Consider the following 19,641-nt stretch of genomic DNA (forward strand, 5'->3'; position numbering starts at 1 on the left):
AGGGGGCAAATGGAGTTTAATGGGGGAAAGTGTGAGGGTTACAGAGGGACAGGGATAAGCTGCAGAGCTGGGCTGAGAGGGGGCAAATGGAGTTTAATGGGGGAAAGTGTGAGGGTTACAGAGGGACGGGGATAAGCTGCAGAGCTGGGCTGAGAGGGGGCAATTCGAGTTTAACGTGGGAAAGTGTGAGGGTTACAGAGGGACAGGGATAAGCTGCAGAGCTGGGCCGAGAGGGGGCAATTCGAGTTTAACGTGGGAAAGTGTGAGGGTTACAGAGGGACAGGGATAAGCTGCAGAGCTGGGCTGAGAGGGGGCAAATGGAGTTTAATGTGGGAAAGTGTGAGGGTTACAGAGGGACAGGGATAAGCTGCAGAGCTGGGCCGAGAGGGGGCAAATGGAGTTTAATGGGGGAAAGTGTGAGGGTTACAGAGGGACAGGGATAAGCTGCAGAGCTGGGCCGAGAGGGGGCAAATGGAGTTTAATGGGGGAAAGGGGGAGGGTTACAGAGGGACAGGGATAAGCTGCAGAGCTGGGCTGAGAGGGGGCAAATGGAGTTTAATGGGGGAAGGTGTGAGGGTTACAGAGGGACGGGGATAAGCTGCAGAGCTGGGCCGAGAGGGGGCAAATGGAGTTTAATGGGGGAAAGTGTGAGCGTTACAGAGGGACAGGGATAAGCTGCAGAGCTGGGCCGAGAGGGGGCAAATGGAGTTTAATGTGGGAAAGTGTGAGGGTTACAGAGGGACGGGGATAAGCTGCAGAGCTGGGCCGAGAGGGGGCAAATGGAGTTTAATGTGGGAAAGTGCGAGGGTCACAGAGGGACAGGGATAAGCTGCAGAGCTGGGCCGGGAGGGGGCAAATGTAGTTTAATGGGGGCAAGTGTGAGGGTTACAGAGGGACAGGGATAAGCTGCAGAGCTGGGCCGAGAGGGGGCAAATGGAGTTTAATGGGGGAAAAGTGTGAGGTGGTTCACTTTGGAAGGAGTAACAGGAATGGAGAGTCCTGGGATAATGCTAAGATTCTGGGTCGTGTAGACGTGCAGAGAGATCTCGGTGTCCATGTGGACACAGATCCCCAAACGGTGCTCCCCAGGTCGACAGGGTTTGTGAAGAAGGCGTGCGATGTGTGTCAGCTTTTATCAGGAGAGGGATTCCGCTTCGGAGCCGCGGAACAGCTGTACAAAACTGTGGGACAGCCGCACCCGGACAGTCCTGGTCTCCGCGTCGCGGGAAGGACGTGGGAACTTTGGGAAGAGAGGTTGCCCGGGACGTCTCCTGGTGGGGGAGGGGGGGGGGGGGGGGGAGGGATCGGGTCTCACGAGGACAGTCTGAGGCTGTTCCCTCTCGAGAGAAGGAAGGGGGGGCCGACTCAAGATGATCCGAGGGATGGATCAGGGGGGTGGGCAGCGAGGGACTTTTCCCTCGGGGAGAGGGGGGAGGGATGGCCGGCCCGAGGGGGGACGTGGCGTTAAACCGAGGGGGGGGTGATAGAGACAGGAGAGGCGTCAGAGGGAGTTTCGTCACTCGAGGGAGGACGAGGGGGCGCAGAAGGGACTGTCTCCGACAGTAGGACCCCCCCCCCCCTTAAGGGGCATTTAAATGGGCATTGGATGGGCACGTGGAGGAGAATGGGGTAGTGCAGGGGAGAGGGGAATCAGATTGGTTCCACAGCACAGCATCGAGGGGCCGAAGGGTCTGTATTGTGCGGGAATGTGCCAAGTTCTCTGCCACCTCAGGGCCCAGCGAACCCCTGCCCAGTCATACCAACAGGAAGCAAAGAAATTGGCAGAGGGGAGAGGGGCGAGCTTGACCTTACCCAGTCTGACCGGCGCGTGTGGCCACGTGAATGGGTCCCTGTCCCGTGGCATCTCGGTAGCTGATGTGGGCGCCATTCAGCAGGAGGTACTCACAGGCTGTCACCGAACCCTGGGGCCGGGAAACAGAGGGAGAGTTATCGGCAGGGACACACACGGGGGCAGGCCGGGGAACTGGGCACGGTGCTCCGAGTGACCGAGGGGGAGAGACCGGGGAACTGGGCACGGTGCTCCGAGTGACCGAGGGGGAGAGACAGGGGAACTGCGCACGGTGCTCCGAGGGGGAGAGACCGGGGTACTGGGCACGGTGCTCCGAGGAGAGAGACCGGGGAACTGGGCACGGTGCTCCGAGGAGAGAGACCGGGGAACTGGGCACGGTGCTCCGAGTGATCGAGGGGGAGAGACCGGGGAACTGGGCACGGTGCTCCGAGGGGAGAGACCGGGGAACTGGGCACGGTGCTCCGAGGGGAGAGACTGGGGAAGAGCGCACGGTGCTCCGAGGGGAGAGACCAGGGAACTGGGCACGGCGCTCCGAGGGGAGAGACCGGGGAACTGGGCACGGTGCTCCGAGGGGAGAGAGACCGGGGAACTGGGCACAGTGCTCCGAGGGGAGAGACCGGGGAACTGGGCACGGTGCTCCGAGGGGGAGAGACCGGGGAACTGGGCACGGTGCTCCGAGGGGAGAGACCAGGGAACTGGGCACGGTGCTCCGAGGGGGAGAGACCGGGGAACTGCGCACGGTGCTCCAAGTGACCGAGGGGAGAGACCGGAGAACTGTGCACGGTGCTCCGAGGGGGAGAGACCGGGGAACTGGGCACGGTGCTCCGAGTGACCGAGGGGAGAGACCGGGGAACTGGGCACGGTGCTCCGAGGGGAGAGACCGGGGAACTGCGCACAGTGCTCCGAGTGACCGAGGGGAAAGACCGGGAACTGCGCACGGTGCTGCGAGGGGGAGAGACCGGGGAACTGCGCACGGTGCTCCGAGTGACCGAGGGGGAGAGACCGGGGAACTGTGCACGGTGCTCCGAGGGGAGAGAGCGGGGAACTGGGCACGGTGCTCCGAGGGGAGAGACCGGGGAATTGTGCACGGTGCTCCGAGGGGAGAGACCGGGGAACTGGGCACGGTGCTCCGAGGGGAGAGACCGGGGAACTGGGCACGTTGCTCCGAGTGACCGAAGGGAGAGATCGGGGAACTGGGCACGGTGCTCCGAGTGACCGAGGGGGAGAGACCGGGGAACTGTGCACGGTGCTCCGAGGGGAGAGAGCGGGGAACTGGGCACGGTGCTCCGAGGGGAGAGACCGGGGAATTGTGCACGGTGCTCCGAGGGGAGAGACCGGGGAACTGCGCACGGTGCTGCGAGGGGGAGAGACCGGGGAACTGCGCACGGTGCTCCGAGTGACCGAGGGGGAGAGACCGGGGAACTGTGCACGGTGCTCCGAGGGGAGAGAGCGGGGAACTGGGCACGGTGCTCCGAGGGGAGAGACCGGGGAATTGTGCACGGTGCTCCGAGGGGAGAGACCGGGGAACTGGGCACGGTGCTCCGAGGGGAGAGACCGGGGAACTGGGCACGTTGCTCCGAGTGACCGAAGGGAGAGATCGGGGAACTGGGCACGGTGCTCCGAGGGGGAGAGACCGGGGAACTGCGCACGGTGCTCCGAGTGACCGAGGGGAGAGACCGGGGAACTGCGCACGGTGCTCCGAGTGACCGAGGAGAGAGACCTGGGAACTGGGCATGGTGCTCCGAGGGGAGAGACCGGGGAACTGGGCACGGTGCTCCGAGGAGAGAGACCGGGTAACAGCGCACGGGAATCCGAGTGACCGAGGGGAGAGACCGGGGAACTGGGCACGGTGCTCCGAGGGGAGAGACCGGGGAACTGGGCACGGTGCTCCGAGGGGAGAGACCGGGGAACTGCGCACGGTGCTCCAAGTGACCGAGGGGGAGAGACCGGGGAACTGCGCACGGTGTTCCGAGTGACCGAGGGGAGAGACCGGGGAACTGCGCACGGTGCTCGGAGGGGAGAGACCGGGGAACTGCCCCTTACCCCTCGTGCTGCAGAGATGAGGGGGGAGCACTGAGATTCCTCGCTATTGGTCCAGTTCACGTAGGCACCGTGCGCCAGGGCTTCGCACATCTCCGGCAGGTCACCAATAGCGGCAGCAGAGTACAGACGTCGACTCGGGCACAGGGTATCTGAGGATACGGGAATTCGATCCTCTACAGAATACAGGAAAGAGAGAGAATCTACGGTCACTCTCTCTCAGGGAGATATCTGTACACTCACTGGTGTGTCTCAGTCCCCTCTCTCTCTCTCATGGAGATATCTGTACACTGACTGGTGTCTCTCAGTCCCCTCTCTCTCAGGGAGATATCTGTACACTGACTGATGTCTCTCAGTCCCCTCTCTCTCTCTCTCAGGGAGATATCTGTACACTGACTGGTGTCTCTCAGTCCCCCCCCCCTCTCTCTCTCTCTCTCAGGGAGATATCTGTACACTGACTGGTGTCTCTCAGTCCCCCCTCTCTCTCTCTCAGGGAGATATCTGTACACTGACTGGTGTCTCTCAGTCCCCTCTCTCTCTCTCTCAGGGAGATATCTGTACACTGACTGGTGTCTCTCAGTCCCCTCTCTCTCTCTCAGGGAGATATCTGTACACTGACTGGTGTCTCTCAGTCCCCCCTCTCTCAGGGAGATATCTGTACACTGACTGGTGTCTCTCAGTCCCCTCTCTCTCTCAGGGAGATATCTGTACACTGACTGGTGTCTCTCAGTCCCCTCTCCCTCTCAGGGAGATATCTGTACACGGACTGGTGTCTCTCAGTCCCCCCTCTCTCTCTCTCAGGGAGATATCTGTACACTGACTGGTGTCTCTCAGTCCCCCCTCTCACTCTCTCAGGGAGATATCTGTACACTGACTGGTGTCTCTCAGTCCCCTCTCTCTCAGGGAGATATCTGTACACTGACTGATGTCTCTCAGTCCCCTCTCTCTCTCTCTCAGGGAGATATCTGTACACTGACTGGTGTCTCTCAGTCCTCTCTCTCTCTCTCAGGGAGATATCTGGACACTGACTGGTGTCTCTCAGTCCCCTCTCTCTCAGGGAGATATCTGTACACTGACTGGTGTCTCTCAGTTCCCTCTCTCTCTCAGGGAGACATCTGTACACTGACTGGTGTCTCTCAGTCCCCTCTCTCTCAGGGAGATATCTGTACACTGACTGGTGTCTCTCAGTCCCCTCTCTCTCAGGGAGATATCTGTACACTGACTGGTGTCTCTCAGTCCCCCCCCTCTCTCTCTCTCTCTCAGGGAGATATCTGTACACTGACTGGTGTCTCTCAGTCCCCTCTCTCTCTCTCAGGGAGATATCTGTACACTGACTGGTGTCTCTCAGTCCTCTCTCTCTCTCTCAGGGAGATATCTGTACACTGACTGGTGTCTCTCAGTCCCCTCTCTCTCTCAGGGAGATATCTGTACACTGACTGGTGTCTCTCAGTCCCCTCTCTCTCTCAGGGAGGTATCTGTACACTGACTGGTGTCTCTCAGTCCCCTCTCTCTCAGGGAGATATCTGTACACTGACTGGTGTCTCTCAGTCCCCTCTCTCTCAGGGAGATATCTGTACACTGACTGGTGTCTCTCAGTCCCCTCTCTCTCTCAGGGAGATATCTGTACACTGACTGGTGTCTCTCAGTCCCCCCTCTCTCAGGGAGATATCTGTACACTGACTGGTGTCTCTCAGTCCCCCCTCTCTCTCTCTCAGGGAGATATCTGTACACTGACTGGTGTCTCTCAGTCCCCTCTCTCTCTCTCTCAGGGAGATATCTGTACACTGACTGGTGTCTCTCAGTCCCCTCTCTCTCTCTCAGGGAGATATCTGTACACTGACTGGTGTCTCTCAGTCCCCCCTCTCTCAGGGAGATATCTGTACACTGACTGGTGTCTCTCAGTCCCGTCTCTCTCTCAGGGAGATATCTGTACACTGACTGGTGTCTCTCAGTCCCCCTCTCCCTCTCAGGGAGATATCTGTACACTGACTGGTGTCTCTCAGTCCCCCCTCTCTCTCTCAGGGAGATATCTGTACACTGACTGGTGTCTCTCAGTCCCCCCTCTCTCTCTCAGGGAGATATCTGTACACTGACTGGTGTCTCTCAGTCCCCCCTCTCTCGCTCAGGGAGATGGCTGTACACTGACTGGTGTCTCTCAGTCCCCCCTCTCTCTCTCAGGGAGATATCTGTACACTGACTAGTGTCTCTCAGTCCCCTCTCTCTCTCTCAGGGAGATATCTGTACACTGACTGGTGTCTCTCAGTCCCCTCTCTCTCAGGGAGATATCTGTACACTGACTGGTGTCTCTCAGTCCCCCCTCTCTCTCAGGGAGATATCTGTACACTGACTGGTGTCTCTCAGTCCCCTCTCTCTCAGGGAGATATCTGTACACTGACTGGAGTCTCTCAGTCCCCCCTCTCTCTCAGGGAGATATCTGTACACTGACTGGTGTCTCTCAGTCCCCTCTCTCTCTCTCCGGGAGATATCTGTACACTGACTGGTGTCTCTCAGTCCCCTCTCTCTCAGGGAGATATCTGTACACTGACTGGTGTCTCTCAGTCCCCTCTCTCTCAGGGAGATATCTGGACACTGACTGGTGTCTCTCAGTCCTCTCTCGCTCTCAGGGAGATATCTGTACACTGACTGGTGTCTCTCAGTCCCCCCTCTCTCTCAGGGAGACAACTGTACACTGACTGGTGTCTCTCAGTCCCCTCTCTCTCAGGGAGATATCTGTACACTGACTGGTGTCTCTCAGTCCCCCCTCTCTCTCAAGGAGATATCTGTACACTGACTGGTGTCTCTCAGTCCCCTCTCTCTCTCTCAGGGAGATATCTGTACACTGACTGGTGTCTCTCAGTCCCCTCTCTCTCTCTCTCAGAGAGATATCTGTACACTGACTGGTGTCTCTCAGTCCCCTCTCTCTCTCTCTCAGGGAGATATCTGTACACTGACAGGTGTCTCTCAGTCCCCTCTCTCTCAGGGAGATATCTGTACACTGACTGGTGTCTCTCAGTCCCCCCTCTCTCTCTCTCAGGGAGATATCTGTACACTGACTGGTGTCTCTCAGTCCCCCCTCTCTCTCAGGGAGATATCTGTACACTGAATGGTGTCTCTCAGTCCCCTCTCTCTCTCAGGGAGATATCTGTACACTGACTGGTGTCTCTCAGTCCCCTCTCTCTCTCTCAGGGAGATATCTGTACACTGACTGGTGTCTCTCAGTCCCCCCTCTCTCTCAGGGAGATATCTGTACACTGACTGGTGTCTCTCAGTCCCCTCTCTCAGGGAGATATCTGTACACTGACTGGTGTCTCTCAGTCCCCTCTCTCTCAGGGAGATATCTGTACACTGACTGGTGTCTCTCAGTCCCCCCTCTCTCTCAGGGAGATATCTGTACACTGACTGGTGTCTCTCAGTCCCCTCTCTCTCAGGGAGATATCTGTACACTGACTGGTGTCTCTCAGTCCCCCCCCTCTCTCAGGGAGATATCTGTACACTGACTGGTGTCTCTCAGTCCTCTCTCTCTCTCAGGGAGATATCTGTACACTGACTGGTGTCTCTCAGTCCCCCCTCTCTTTCTCAGGGAGATATCTGTACACTGACTGGTGTCTCTCAGTCCCCCCTCTCTCAGGGAGATATCTGTACACTGACTGGTGTCTCTCAGTCCCCTCTCTCTCTCAGGGAGATATCTGTACACTGACTGGTGTCTCTCAGTCCCCTCTCTCTCTCAGGGAGGTAGTATCTGTATACTGACTGGTGTCTCTCAGTCCCCTCTCTCTCAGGGAGATATATGTACACTGACTGGTGTCTCTCAGTCCCCTCTCTCTCAGGGAGATATCTGTACACTGACTGGTGTCTCTCAGTCCCCTCTCTCTCTCAGGGAGATATCTGTACACTGACTGGTGTCTCTCAGTCCCCCCTCTCTCAGGGAGATATCTGTACACTGACTGGTGTCTCTCAGTCCCCCCTCTCTCTCTCTCAGGGAGATATCTGTACACTGACTGGTGTCTCTCAGTCCCCTCTCTCTCTCTCTCAGGGAGATATCTGTACACTGACTGGTGTCTCTCAGTCCCCTCTCTCTCTCTCAGGGAGATATCTGTACACTGACTGGTGTCTCTCAGTCCTCTCTCGCTCTCAGGGAGATATCTGTACACTGACTGGTGTCTCTCAGTCCCCCCTCTCTCGCTCAGGGAGATGGCTGTACACTGACTGGTGTCTCTCAGTCCCCCCTCTCTCTCTCAGGGAGATATCTGTACACTGACTAGTGTCTCTCAGTCCCCTCTCTCTCTCTCAGGGAGATATCTGTACACTGACTGGTGTCTCTCAGTCCCCTCTCTCTCAGGGAGATATCTGTACACTGACTGGTGTCTCTCAGTCCCCCCTCTCTCTCAGGGAGATATCTGTACACTGACTGGTGTCTCTCAGTCCCCTCTCTCTCAGGGAGATATCTGTACACTGACTGGTGTCTCTCAGTCCCCTCTCTCTCTCTCTCAGGGAGATATCTGTACACTGACTGGTGTCTCTCAGTCCCCTCTCTCTCTCTCTCAGGGAGATATCTGTACACTGACTGGTGTCTCTCAGTCCCCTCTCTCTCTCTCAGGGAGATATCTGGACACTGACTGGTGTCTCTCAGTCCTCTCTCGCTCTCAGGGAGATATCTGTACACTGACTGGTGTCTCTCAGTCCCCCCTCTCTCTCAGGGAGACAACTGTACACTGACTGGTGTCTCTCAGTCCCCTCTCTCTCAGGGAGATATCTGTACACTGACTGGTGTCTCTCAGTCCCCCCTCTCTCTCAAGGAGATATCTGTACACTGACTGGTGTCTCTCAGTCCCCTCTCTCTCTCTCAGGGAGATATCTGTACACTGACTGGTGTCTCTCAGTCCCCTCTCTCTCTCTCTCAGAGAGATATCTGTACACTGACTGGTGTCTCTCAGTCCCCTCTCTCTCTCTCTCAGGGAGATATCTGTACACTGACAGGTGTCTCTCAGTCCCCTCTCTCTCAGGGAGATATCTGTACACTGACTGGTGTCTCTCAGTCCCCCCTCTCTCTCTCTCAGGGAGATATCTGTACACTGACTGGTGTCTCTCAGTCCCCCCTCTCTCTCAGGGAGATATCTGTACACTGAATGGTGTCTCTCAGTCCCCTCTCTCTCTCAGGGAGATATCTGTACACTGACTGGTGTCTCTCAGTCCCCTCTCTCTCTCTCAGGGAGATATCTGTACACTGACTGGTGTCTCTCAGTCCCCCCTCTCTCTCAGGGAGATATCTGTACACTGACTGGTGTCTCTCAGTCCCCTCTCTCAGGGAGATATCTGTACACTGACTGGTGTCTCTCAGTCCCCTCTCTCTCAGGGAGATATCTGTACACTGACTGGTGTCTCTCAGTCCCCCCTCTCTCTCAGGGAGATATCTGTACACTGACTGGTGTCTCTCAGTCCCCTCTCTCTCAGGGAGATATCTGTACACTGACTGGTGTCTCTCAGTCCCCCCCCTCTCTCAGGGAGATATCTGTACACTGACTGGTGTCTCTCAGTCCTCTCTCTCTCTCAGGGAGATATCTGTACACTGACTGGTGTCTCTCAGTCCCCCCTCTCTTTCTCAGGGAGATATCTGTACACTGACTGGTGTCTCTCAGTCCCCCCTCTCTCAGGGAGATATCTGTACACTGACTGGTGTCTCTCAGTCCCCTCTCTCTCTCAGGGAGATATCTGTACACTGACTGGTGTCTCTCAGTCCCCTCTCTCTCTCAGGGAGGTAGTATCTGTATACTGACTGGTGTCTCTCAGTCCCCTCTCTCTCAGGGAGATATATGTACACTGACTGGTGTCTCTCAGTCCCCTCTCTCTCAGGGAGATATCTGTACACTGACTGGTGTCTCTCAGTCCCCTCTCTCTCTCAGGGAGATATCTGTACACTGACTGGTGTCTCTCAGTCCCCCCTCTCTCAGGGAGATATCTGTACACTGACTGGTGTCTCTCAGTCCCCCCTCTCTCTCTCTCAGGGAGATATCTGTACACTGACTGGTGTCTCTCAGTCCCCTCTCTCTCTCTCTCAGGGAGATATCTGTACACTGACTGGTGTCTCTCAGTCCCCTCTCTCTCTCTCAGGGAGATATCTGTACACTGACTGGTGTCTCTCAGTCCCCCCTCTCTCGCTCAGGGAGATATCTGTACACTGACTGGTGTCTCTCAGTCCCCCCTCTCTCGCTCAGGGAGATAGCTGTACACTGACTGGTGTCTCTCAGTCCCCCCTCTCTCTCTCAGGGAGATATCTGTACACTGACTGGTGTCTCTCAGTCTCCCCTCTCTCTCTCAGGGAGATATCTGTACACTGACTGGTGTCTCTCAGTCCCCCCTCTCTCGCTCAGGGAGATAGCTGTACACTGACTGGTGTCTCTCAGTCCCCCCTCTCTCTCTCAGGGAGATATCTGTACACTGACTAGTGTCTCTCAGTCCCCTCTCTCTCTCTCAGGGAGATATCTGTACACTGACTGGTGTCTCTCAGTCCCCTCTCTCTCAGGGAGATATCTGTACACTGACTGGTGTCTCTCAGTCCCCCCTCTCTCTCAGGGAGATATCTGTACACTGACTGGTGTCTCTCAGTCCCCCCTCTCTCTCTCAGGGAGATATCTGTACACTGACTGGTGTCTCTCAGTCCCCTCTCTCTCAGGGAGATATCTGTACACTGACTGGTGTCTCTCAGTCCCCCCTCTCTCTCTCAGGGAGATATCTGTACACTGACTGGTGTCTCTCAGTCCCCTCTCTCTCAGGGAGATATCTGTACACTGACTGGTGTCTCTCAGTCCCCCCTCTCTCTCAGGGAGATATCTGTACACTGAATGGTGTCTCTCAGTCCCCTCTCTCTCTCAGGGAGATATCTGTACACTGACTGGTGTCTCTCAGTCCCCTCTCTCTCAGGGAGATATCTGTACACTGACTGATGTCTCTCAGTCCCCCCTCTCTCTCAGGGAGATATCTGTACACTGACTGGTGTCTCTCAGTCCCCCCCCTCTCTCAGGGAGATATCTGCACACTGACTGGTGTCTCTCAGTCCTCTCTCTCTCTCAGGGAGATATCTGTACACTGACTGGTGTCTCTCAGTCCCCCCTCTCTCTCTCAGGGAGATATCTGTACACTGACTGGTGTCTCTCAGTCCCCCCTCTCTCAGGGAGATATCTGTACACTGACTGGTGTCTCTCAGTCCCCTCTCTCTCTCAGGGAGATATCTGTACACTGACTGGTGTCTCTCAGTCCCCTCTCTCTCTCAGGGAGGTAGTATCTGTACACTGACTGGTGTCTCTCAGTCCCCTCTCTCTCAGGGAGATATCTTTACACTGACTGGTGTCTCTCAGTCCCCTCTCTCTCAGGGAGATATCTGTACACTGACTGGTGTCTCTCAGTCCCCTCTCTCTCTGGGAGATATCTGTACACTGACTGGTGTCTCTCAGTCCCCTCTCTCTCTCAGGGAGATATCTGTACACTGACTGGTGTCTCTCAGTCCCCCCTCTCTCTCAGGGAGATATCTGTACACTGACTGGTGTCTCTCAGTCCCCCCTCTCTCTCTCTCAGGGAGATATCTGTACACTGACTGGTGTCTCTCAGTCCCCTCTCTCTCTCTCTCAGGGAGATATCTGTACACTGACTGGTGTCTCTCAGTCCCCACTCTCTCTCTCTCAGGGAGATATCTGTACACTGACTGGTGTCTCTCAGTCCCCTCTCTCTCAGGGAGATATCTGTACACTGACTGGTGTCTCTCAGTCCCCTCTCTCTCTCTCAGGGAGATATCTGTACACTGACTGGTGTCTCTCAGTCCCCCCTCTCTCAGGGAGATATCTGTACACTGACTGGTGTCTCTCAGTCCCCTCTCCCTCTCAGGGAGATATCTGTACACTGACTGGTGTCTCTCAGTCCCCCCTCTCTCTCTCAGGGAGATATCTGTACACTGACTGGTGTCTCTCAGTCCCCCCTCTCTCTCTCAGGGAGATATCTGTACACTGACTGGTGTCTCTCAGTCCCCCCTCTCTCGCTCAGGGAGATAGCTGTACACTGACTGGTGTCTCTCAGTCCCCCCTCTCTCTCTCAGGGAGATATCTGTACACTGACTAGTGTCTCTCAGTCCCCTCTCTCTCTCTCAGGGAGATATCTGTACACTGACTGGTGTCTCTCAGTCCCCTCTCTCTCAGGGAGATATCTGTACACTGACTGGTGTCTCTCAGTCCCCCCTCTCTCTCAGGGAGATATCTGTACACTGACTGGTGTCTCTCAGTCCCCTCTCTCTCAGGGAGATATCTGTACACTGACTGGTGTCTCTCAGTCCCCCCTCTCTCTCAGGGAGATATCTGTACACTGACTGGTGTCTCTCAGTCCCCCCTCTCTCTCTCAGGGAGATATCTGTACACTGACTGGTGTCTCTCAGTCCCCTCTCTCTCAGGGAGATATCTGTACACTGACTGGTGTCTCTCAGTCCCCTCTCTCTCAGGGAGATATCTGTACACTGACTGGTGTCTCTCAGTCCCCTCTCTCTCTCTCAGGGAGATATCTGTACACTGACTGGTGTCTCTCAGTCCCCTCTCTCTCTCTCTCAGGGAGATATCTGTACACTGACTGGTGTCTCTCAGTCCCCTCTCTCTCAGGGAGATATCTGTACACTGACTGGTGTCTCTCAGTCCCCTCTCTCTCAGGGAGATATCTGTACACTGACTGGTGTCTCTCAGTCCCCTCTCTCTCTCTCAGGGAGATATCTGTACACTGACTGGTGTCTCTCAGTCCCCTCTCTCTCAGGGAGATATCTGTACACTGACTGGTGTCTCTCAGTCCCCTCTCTCTCTCTCTCAGGGAGATATCTGTACACTGACTGGTGTCTCTCAGTCCCCCCCTCTCTCTCAGGGAGATATCTGTGCACTGACTGGTGTCTCTCAGTCCCCTCTCTCTCTCAGGGAGATATCTGTACACTGACTGGTGTCTCTCAGTACCCCCCTCTCTCTCAGGGAGATATCTGTGCACTGACTGGTGTCTCTCAGTCCCCTCTCTCTCAGGGAGATATCTGTACACTGACTGGTGTCTCTCAGTCCCCCCTCTCTCTCAGGGAGATATCTGTACACTGACTGGTGTCTCTCAGTCCCCTCTCTCTCTCAGGGAGATATCTGTACACTGACTGGTGTCTCTCAGTACCCCCCTCTCTCTCAGGGAGATATCTGTGCACTGACTGGTGTCTCTCAGTCCCCTCTCTCTCAGGGAGATATCTGTACACTGACTGGTGTCTCTCAGTCCCCTCACTCTCTCTCAGGGAGATATCTGTACACTGACTGGTGTCTCTCAGTCCCCTCTCTCTCTCTCTCAGGGAGATATCTGTACACTGACTGGTGTCTCTCAGTCCCCTCTCTCTCTCTCTCTCAGGGAGATATCTGTACACTGACTGGTGTCTCTCAGTCCCCTCTCTCTCAGGGAGATATCTGTACACTGACTGGTGTCTCTCAGTCCCCTCTCTCTCAGGGAGATATCTGTACACTGACTGGTGTCTCTCAGTCCCCCCTCTCTCTCTTACCAGCAGTCGGAATCTTTTTTACAAATCTTTTCTGGACATATTTCGCTTCAATCCATCGTTGTTTCTGCTGCCTGTAAAAACAACCTGTTAGTTTCGAATATCGAGAGGGAACGAGAGTGAACCTTCCTCTGACACTGCCCTAAGCCCGCACTCACCACCCATCACGCACTCCCTCTACCAGGGACAGGGGGTTCGATACAGAGTAAAGCTCCCTCTACACCGTCCCCCCACTCCCAGGGACAGGGGGGTTAGATACAGAGTAAAGCTTCCTCTTCACCGTCCCCCCACTCCCAGGGACAGGGGGGTTAGATACAGAGTAAAGCTCTCTCTACACTGTCCCCCCACTCCCAGGGACAGAGGGGTTAGATACAGAGTAAAGCTTCTTCTACACCGTCCCCACACTCCCAGGGACAGGGGGGTTAGATACAGAGTAAAGGTCCCTCTACACCATCCTCCCCACTCCCAGGGACAGGGGGGTTAGATACAGAGTAAAGCTTCTTCTACACCGTCCCCACACTCCCAGGGACAGGGGGGTTAGATACAGAGTAAAGGTCCCTCTACACCATCCTCCCCACTCCCAGGGACAGGGGGGGTTAGATACAGAGTAAAGCTTCCTCTACACCGTCCCCCCACTCCCAGGGACAGGGATTTAGATACAGTGTAAAGCTCTCTCTACACTGTCCCCCCACTCCCAGGGACAGGGATTTAGATACAGTGTAAAGCTCTCTCTACACTGTCCTTACCGTGAACTCTCTGCTGTAGGCTTAGTCATTCCGGAATGTTCTGTCTCAGCCTCGTAAATGTGGTTTACAGTCTCATTGCCGAGGGCACAGAGTAACTGGAGACAGAGGAGAACAGAGTCTTTCATCAAACCCCAAACCCCTTCCCCGTTCCCTCCAGCTCTACACCGTCCCCCAATGGACCCCAAACCCCTTCCCCGTTCCCTCCCTCTCTACACCGTCCCCCAATGGACCCCAAACCCCTTCCCCGTTCCCTCCCGGTCTACACCATCCCCAATGGACCCCAAACCCCTTCCCCGTTCCCTCCCACTCTACACCGTCCCCAATGGACCCCAAACCCCTTCCCCGTTCCCTCCCTATCTACACCGTCCCCCAATGGACCCCAAACCCCTTCCCCGTTCCCTCCCACTCTACACCGTCCCCCAATGGACCCCAAACCCCTTCCCCGTTCCCTCCCGGTCTACACCGTCCCCCAATGGACCCCAAACCCCTTCCCCGTTCCCTCCCACTCTACACCGTCCCCAATGGACCCCAAACCCCTTCCCCGTTCCCTCCCTCTCTACACCATCCCCCAATGGACCCCAAACCCCTTCCCCGTTCCCTCCCACTCTACACCGTCCCCAATGGACCCCAAACCCCTTCCCCGTTCCCTCCCACTCTACACCATCCCCCAATGGACCCCAAACCCCTTCCCCGTTCCCTCCCGCTCTACACCGTCCCCAATGGACCCCAAACCCCTTCCCCGTTCCCTCCCTCTCTACACCATCCCCCAATGGACCCCAAACCCCTTCCCCGTTCCCTCCCGCTCTACACCGTCCCCAATGGACCCCCAAACCCCTTCCCCGTTCCCTCCCTCTCTACACCATCCCCCAATGGACCCCAAACCCCTTCCCCGTTCCCTCCCTCTCTACACCATCCCCCAATGGACCCCAAACCCCTTCCCCGTTCCCTCCCTCTCTACACCGTCCCCAATGGACCCCAAACCCCTTCCCTGTTCCCTCCCACTCTACACCGTCCCCAATGGACCCCAAACCCCTTCCCCGTTCCCTTCCACTCTACACCGTCCCCCAATGGACCCCAAACCCCTTCCCCGTTCCCTCCCACTCTACACTGTCCCCCAATGGACCCCCAAACCCCTTCCCCGTTCCCTCCCTCTCTACACCGTCCCCAATGGACCCCAAACCCCTTCCCCGTTCCCTCCCACTCTACACCGTCCCCAATGGACCCCAAACCCCTTCCCTGTTCCCTCCCACTCTACACTGTCCCCCAATGGACCCCAAACCCCCTTCCCCGTTCCCTCCCGCTCTACACCGTCCCCAATGGACCCCAAACCCCTTCCCCGTTCCCTCCCCCTCTACACCGTCCCCCCAATGGACCCCAAACCCCTTCCCCGTTCCCTCCCTCTCTACACCGTCCCCAATGGACCCCAAACCCCTTCCCCGTTCCCTCCCTCTCTACACCGTCCCCAATGGACCCCCAAACCCCTTCCCCGTTCCCTCCCGCTCTACACCGTCCCCAATGGACCCCAAACCCCTTCCCCGTTCCCTCCCGCTCTACACTGTCCCCCCCAATGGACCCCAAACCCCTTCCCCGTTCCCCTCCCACTCTACACTGTCCCCCCCAATGGACCCCAAACCCCTTCCCCGTTCCCTCCTGCTCTACACCGTCCCCAATGGACCCCAATCCCCTTCCCCGTTCCCTCCCGCTCTACACCATCCCCAATGGACCCCAAACCCCTTCCCCGTTCCCTCCCACTCTACACTGTCCCCCAATGGACCCCAAACCCCTTCCCCGTTCCCTCCCACTCTACACCCTCCCCAATGGACCCCAAACCCCTTCCCCGTTCCCTCCCACTCTACACTGTCCCCCAATGGACCCCAAACCCCTTCCCCGTTCCCTCCCTCTCTACACCGTCCCCCCAATGGACCCCAATCCCCTTCCCCGTTCCCTCCCGCTCTACACCATCCCCAATGGACCCCAAACCCCTTCCCCGTTCCCTCCCACTCTACACTGTCCCCCAATGGACCCCAAACCCCTTCCCCGTTCCCTCCTGCTCTACACTGTCCCCCAATGGACCCCAAACCCCTTCCCCGTTCCCTCCCGCTCTACACCGTCCCCAATGGACCCCAAACCCCTTCCCCGTTCCCTCCCGCTCTACACCGTCCCCAATGGACCCCAAACCCCTTCCCCGTTCCCTCCCACTCTACAACCGTCCCCCCCAATGGACCCCAAACCCCTTCCCCGTTCCCTCCCACTCTACACTGTCCCCCAATGGACCCCAAACCCCTTCCCCGTTCCCTCCTGCTCTACACCGTCCCCCCATGGACCCCAAACCCCTTCCCCGTTCCCTCCCACTCTACACCGTCCCCCCCAATGGACCCCAAACCCCTTCCCCGTTCCCTCCCACTCTACACCGTCCCCCAATGGACCCCAAACCCCTTCCCCGTTCCCTCCCGCTCTACACCGTCCCCCCCAATGGACCCCAAACCCCTTCCCCGTTCCCTCCCGCTCTACACCGTCCCCCCAATGGACCCCCCAACCCCTTCCCCGTTCCCTCCCACTCTACACCGTCCCCAATGGACCCCAAACCCCTTCCCCGTTCCCTCCCTCTCTACACCGTCCCCAATGGACCACATACCCCTTCCCCGTTCCCTCCCGCTCTACACCGTCCCCCAATGGACCCCAAACCCCTTCCCCGTTCCCTCTCTCTCTACACCGTCCCCCCAATGGACCCCAAACCCCTTCCCCGTTCCCTCCCACTCTACACCGTCCCCAATGGACCCCAAACCCCTTCCCCATTCCCTCCCACTCTACACCGTCCCCAATGGACCCCAAACCCCTTCCCCATTCCCTCCCACTCTACACCGTCCCCAATGGACCCCAAACCCCTTCCCCGTTCCCTCCCCGCTCTACACCGTCCCCAATGGACCACATACCCCTTCCCCGTTCCCTCCCGCTCTACACCGTCCCCAATGGACCCCAAACCCCTTCCCCGTTCCCTCCCTCTCTACACCGTCCCCAATGGACCCCAAACCCCTTCCCCATTCCCTCCTGCTCTACACCGTCCCCCCAATGGACCCCAAACCCCTTCCCCGTTCCCTCCCTCTCTACACCATCCCCAATGGACCCCAAACCCCTTCCCCGTTCCCTCCCGCTCTACACCGTCCCCCCAATGGACCCCAAACCCCTTCCCCGTTCCCTCCCGCTCTACACCGTCCCCCCAATGGACCCCAATCCCCTTCCCCCGTTCCCTCCCGCTCTACACCATCCCCAATGGACCCCAAACCCCTTCCCCGTTCCCTCCCGCTCTACACCGTCCCCCAATGGACCCCAAACCCCTTCCCGCGTCCCTCCCGCTCTACACCGTCCCCAATGGACCCCAAACCCCTTCCCCCTTCCCTCCCACTCTACACCGTCCCCCCAATGGACCTCAAACCCCTTCCCCGTTCCCTCCCGCTCTACACCGTCCCCCCAATGGACCCCAAACCCCTTCCCCGTTCCCTCCCGCTCTACACCGTCCCCCAATGGACCCCAAACCCCTTCCCCGTTCCCTCCCACTCTACCACCGTCCCCCTCAATGGACCCCAAACCCCTTCCCCGTTCCCTCCCTCTCTACACCGTCCCAATGGACCCCAAACCCCTTCCCCGTTCCCTCCTGCTCTACACCGTCCCCCAATGGACCCCAAACCCCTTCCTCATTCCCTCCCGCTCTACACCGTCCCCAATGGACCCCAAACCCCTTCCCCGTTCCCTCCCGCTCTACACCGTCCCCCAATGGACCCCAAACCCCTTCCCCGTTCCCTCCCACTCTACACCGTCCCCAATGGACCCCAAACCCCTTCCCCGTTCCCTCCCTCTCTACACCGTCCCCAATGGACCCCAAACCCCTTCCCCGTTCCCTCCCGCTCTACACCGTCCCCCAATGGACCCCAAACCCCTTCCCCGTTCCCTCCCGCTCTACACCGTCCCCCAATGGACCCCAAACCCCTTCCCCGTTCCCTCCCCCTCTACACTGTCCCCTCATGGACCCCAAACCCCTTCCCCATTCCCCTCCCACTCTCCACCGTCCCCCCAATGGACCCCAAACCCCTTCCCCATTCCCTCCCACTCTACACCGTCCCCAATGGACCCCAAACCCCTTCTCCGTTCCCTCCTGCTCTACACTGTCCCCAATGGACCCCAATCCCCTTCCCCGTTCCCTCCCGCTCTACACCGTCCCCCCAATGGACCCCAAACCCCTTCCCCATTCCCTCCCACTCTACACCGTCCCCAATGGACCCCAAACCCCTTCCCCGTTCCCTCCCGCTCTACACCGTCCCAACTGACCCCAAACCCTAAGACAATCGCAGCTTGACCACTAACCCCTGACCTACGCCTCACCTTGAGCAGCTCCGGCTCCCAGGTGTCAAGGGTCAGGGAGCGAACTTTGGACTGATGGACGCCCAGACCCCTGGGAAGAAGAGGGGACGTCAACAAAAAGGAGATCTTTGACAGCCCACGGCCTCCCACATCCTCCCCCCACCCGCCGCCCCGCCAACCTGTTATGAAGGTGTTGGCGTGGACTGTACCTTTACGAGAGAGTGTCGTGCGACTGACTGCACGCAGAGAGTGCACCGACAAGTTTAAAACTATAACATTTGGCTGTGAAACAATTCGCCGACGTGAGTACCATCTTCCGCAACCATTTGAATTGAGCCAATCAGTTGAAACTATGCCCCAAGATACCAAAACCCAAGCCAAGTTGAATTTTACTGCTTTGACGACATCAGACCAATGAGGCGATCCGATATTTCTGAAAGGAGACAACGAGGCCGGCAGATGCTGGATTTCAGAGTCAAGAGGGTGGTGCTGGAAAAGCACAGCTGGTCAGACAGCATCCGAAGAGCAGGAGAGTTGACATTTCGGGCAAAAGCTGTCGAAGGGCTACACATTCCTGGGCACTATGGGACACTGTCCCACGGCCAACCCACCCTAACCTACACATCCCTGGGCACTATGGGACACTGTCCCCACGGCCAACCCACCCTAACCTACACATCCTTGGGCACTATGGGACAATTTCCCCACGGCCAACCCACCCTAACCTACACATCCCTGGGCACTATGGGACACTGTCCCCACGGCCAACCCACCCTAACCTACACATCCTGGGGCACTATGGGACACTGTCCCCACGGCCAACCCACCCTAACCTACACATTCCTGGGCACTATGGACACTGTCCCCACGGCCAACCCATCCTAACCTACACATTCCTGGGCACTATGGGACACTGTCCCCACGGCCAACCCACCCTAACCAACACATCCCTGGGGCACTATGGGACACTGTCCCCACGGCCAACCCACCCTAACCTACACATCCCTGGGGCACTATGGGACACTGTCCTCACGGCCAACCCACCCTAACCTACACATCCCTGGGGCACTATGGGACACTGTCCCCCACGGCCAACCCACCCTAACCTACACATCCCTGGGCACTATGGGACACTGTCCCCACGGCCA

General features: G+C 57.5%; 1 protein-coding gene across 1 annotated transcript in view; it reads right to left on the reverse strand.

Moving 5' to 3' along the window:
• Positions 1–18,620, reverse strand: part of LOC140453923 (arf-GAP with coiled-coil, ANK repeat and PH domain-containing protein 2-like) — a 24,439-nt gene extending 5,819 nt beyond the window's left edge. Inside the window, exons 1-5 of the mRNA XM_072548776.1 lie at positions 18,515–18,620; positions 14,138–14,232; positions 13,395–13,465; positions 3,854–4,026; positions 1,813–1,922 (exon numbers count right to left, since the gene is read on the reverse strand). Of these exons, the coding sequence (XP_072404877.1) occupies positions 1,813–1,922; positions 3,854–4,026; positions 13,395–13,465; positions 14,138–14,166 (383 nt within the window). The 5' untranslated portion in view covers positions 14,167–14,232; positions 18,515–18,620. The remainder of the gene's footprint in view (positions 1–1,812; positions 1,923–3,853; positions 4,027–13,394; positions 13,466–14,137; positions 14,233–18,514) is intronic.
• Positions 18,621–19,641: the final 1,021 nt, after the last annotated feature.

The sequence above is a fragment of the Chiloscyllium punctatum genome, chromosome 28, assembly GCF_047496795.1.
Source record: "Chiloscyllium punctatum isolate Juve2018m chromosome 28, sChiPun1.3, whole genome shotgun sequence".
Classification (NCBI taxonomy): Eukaryota; Metazoa; Chordata; class Chondrichthyes; order Orectolobiformes; family Hemiscylliidae; genus Chiloscyllium; species Chiloscyllium punctatum.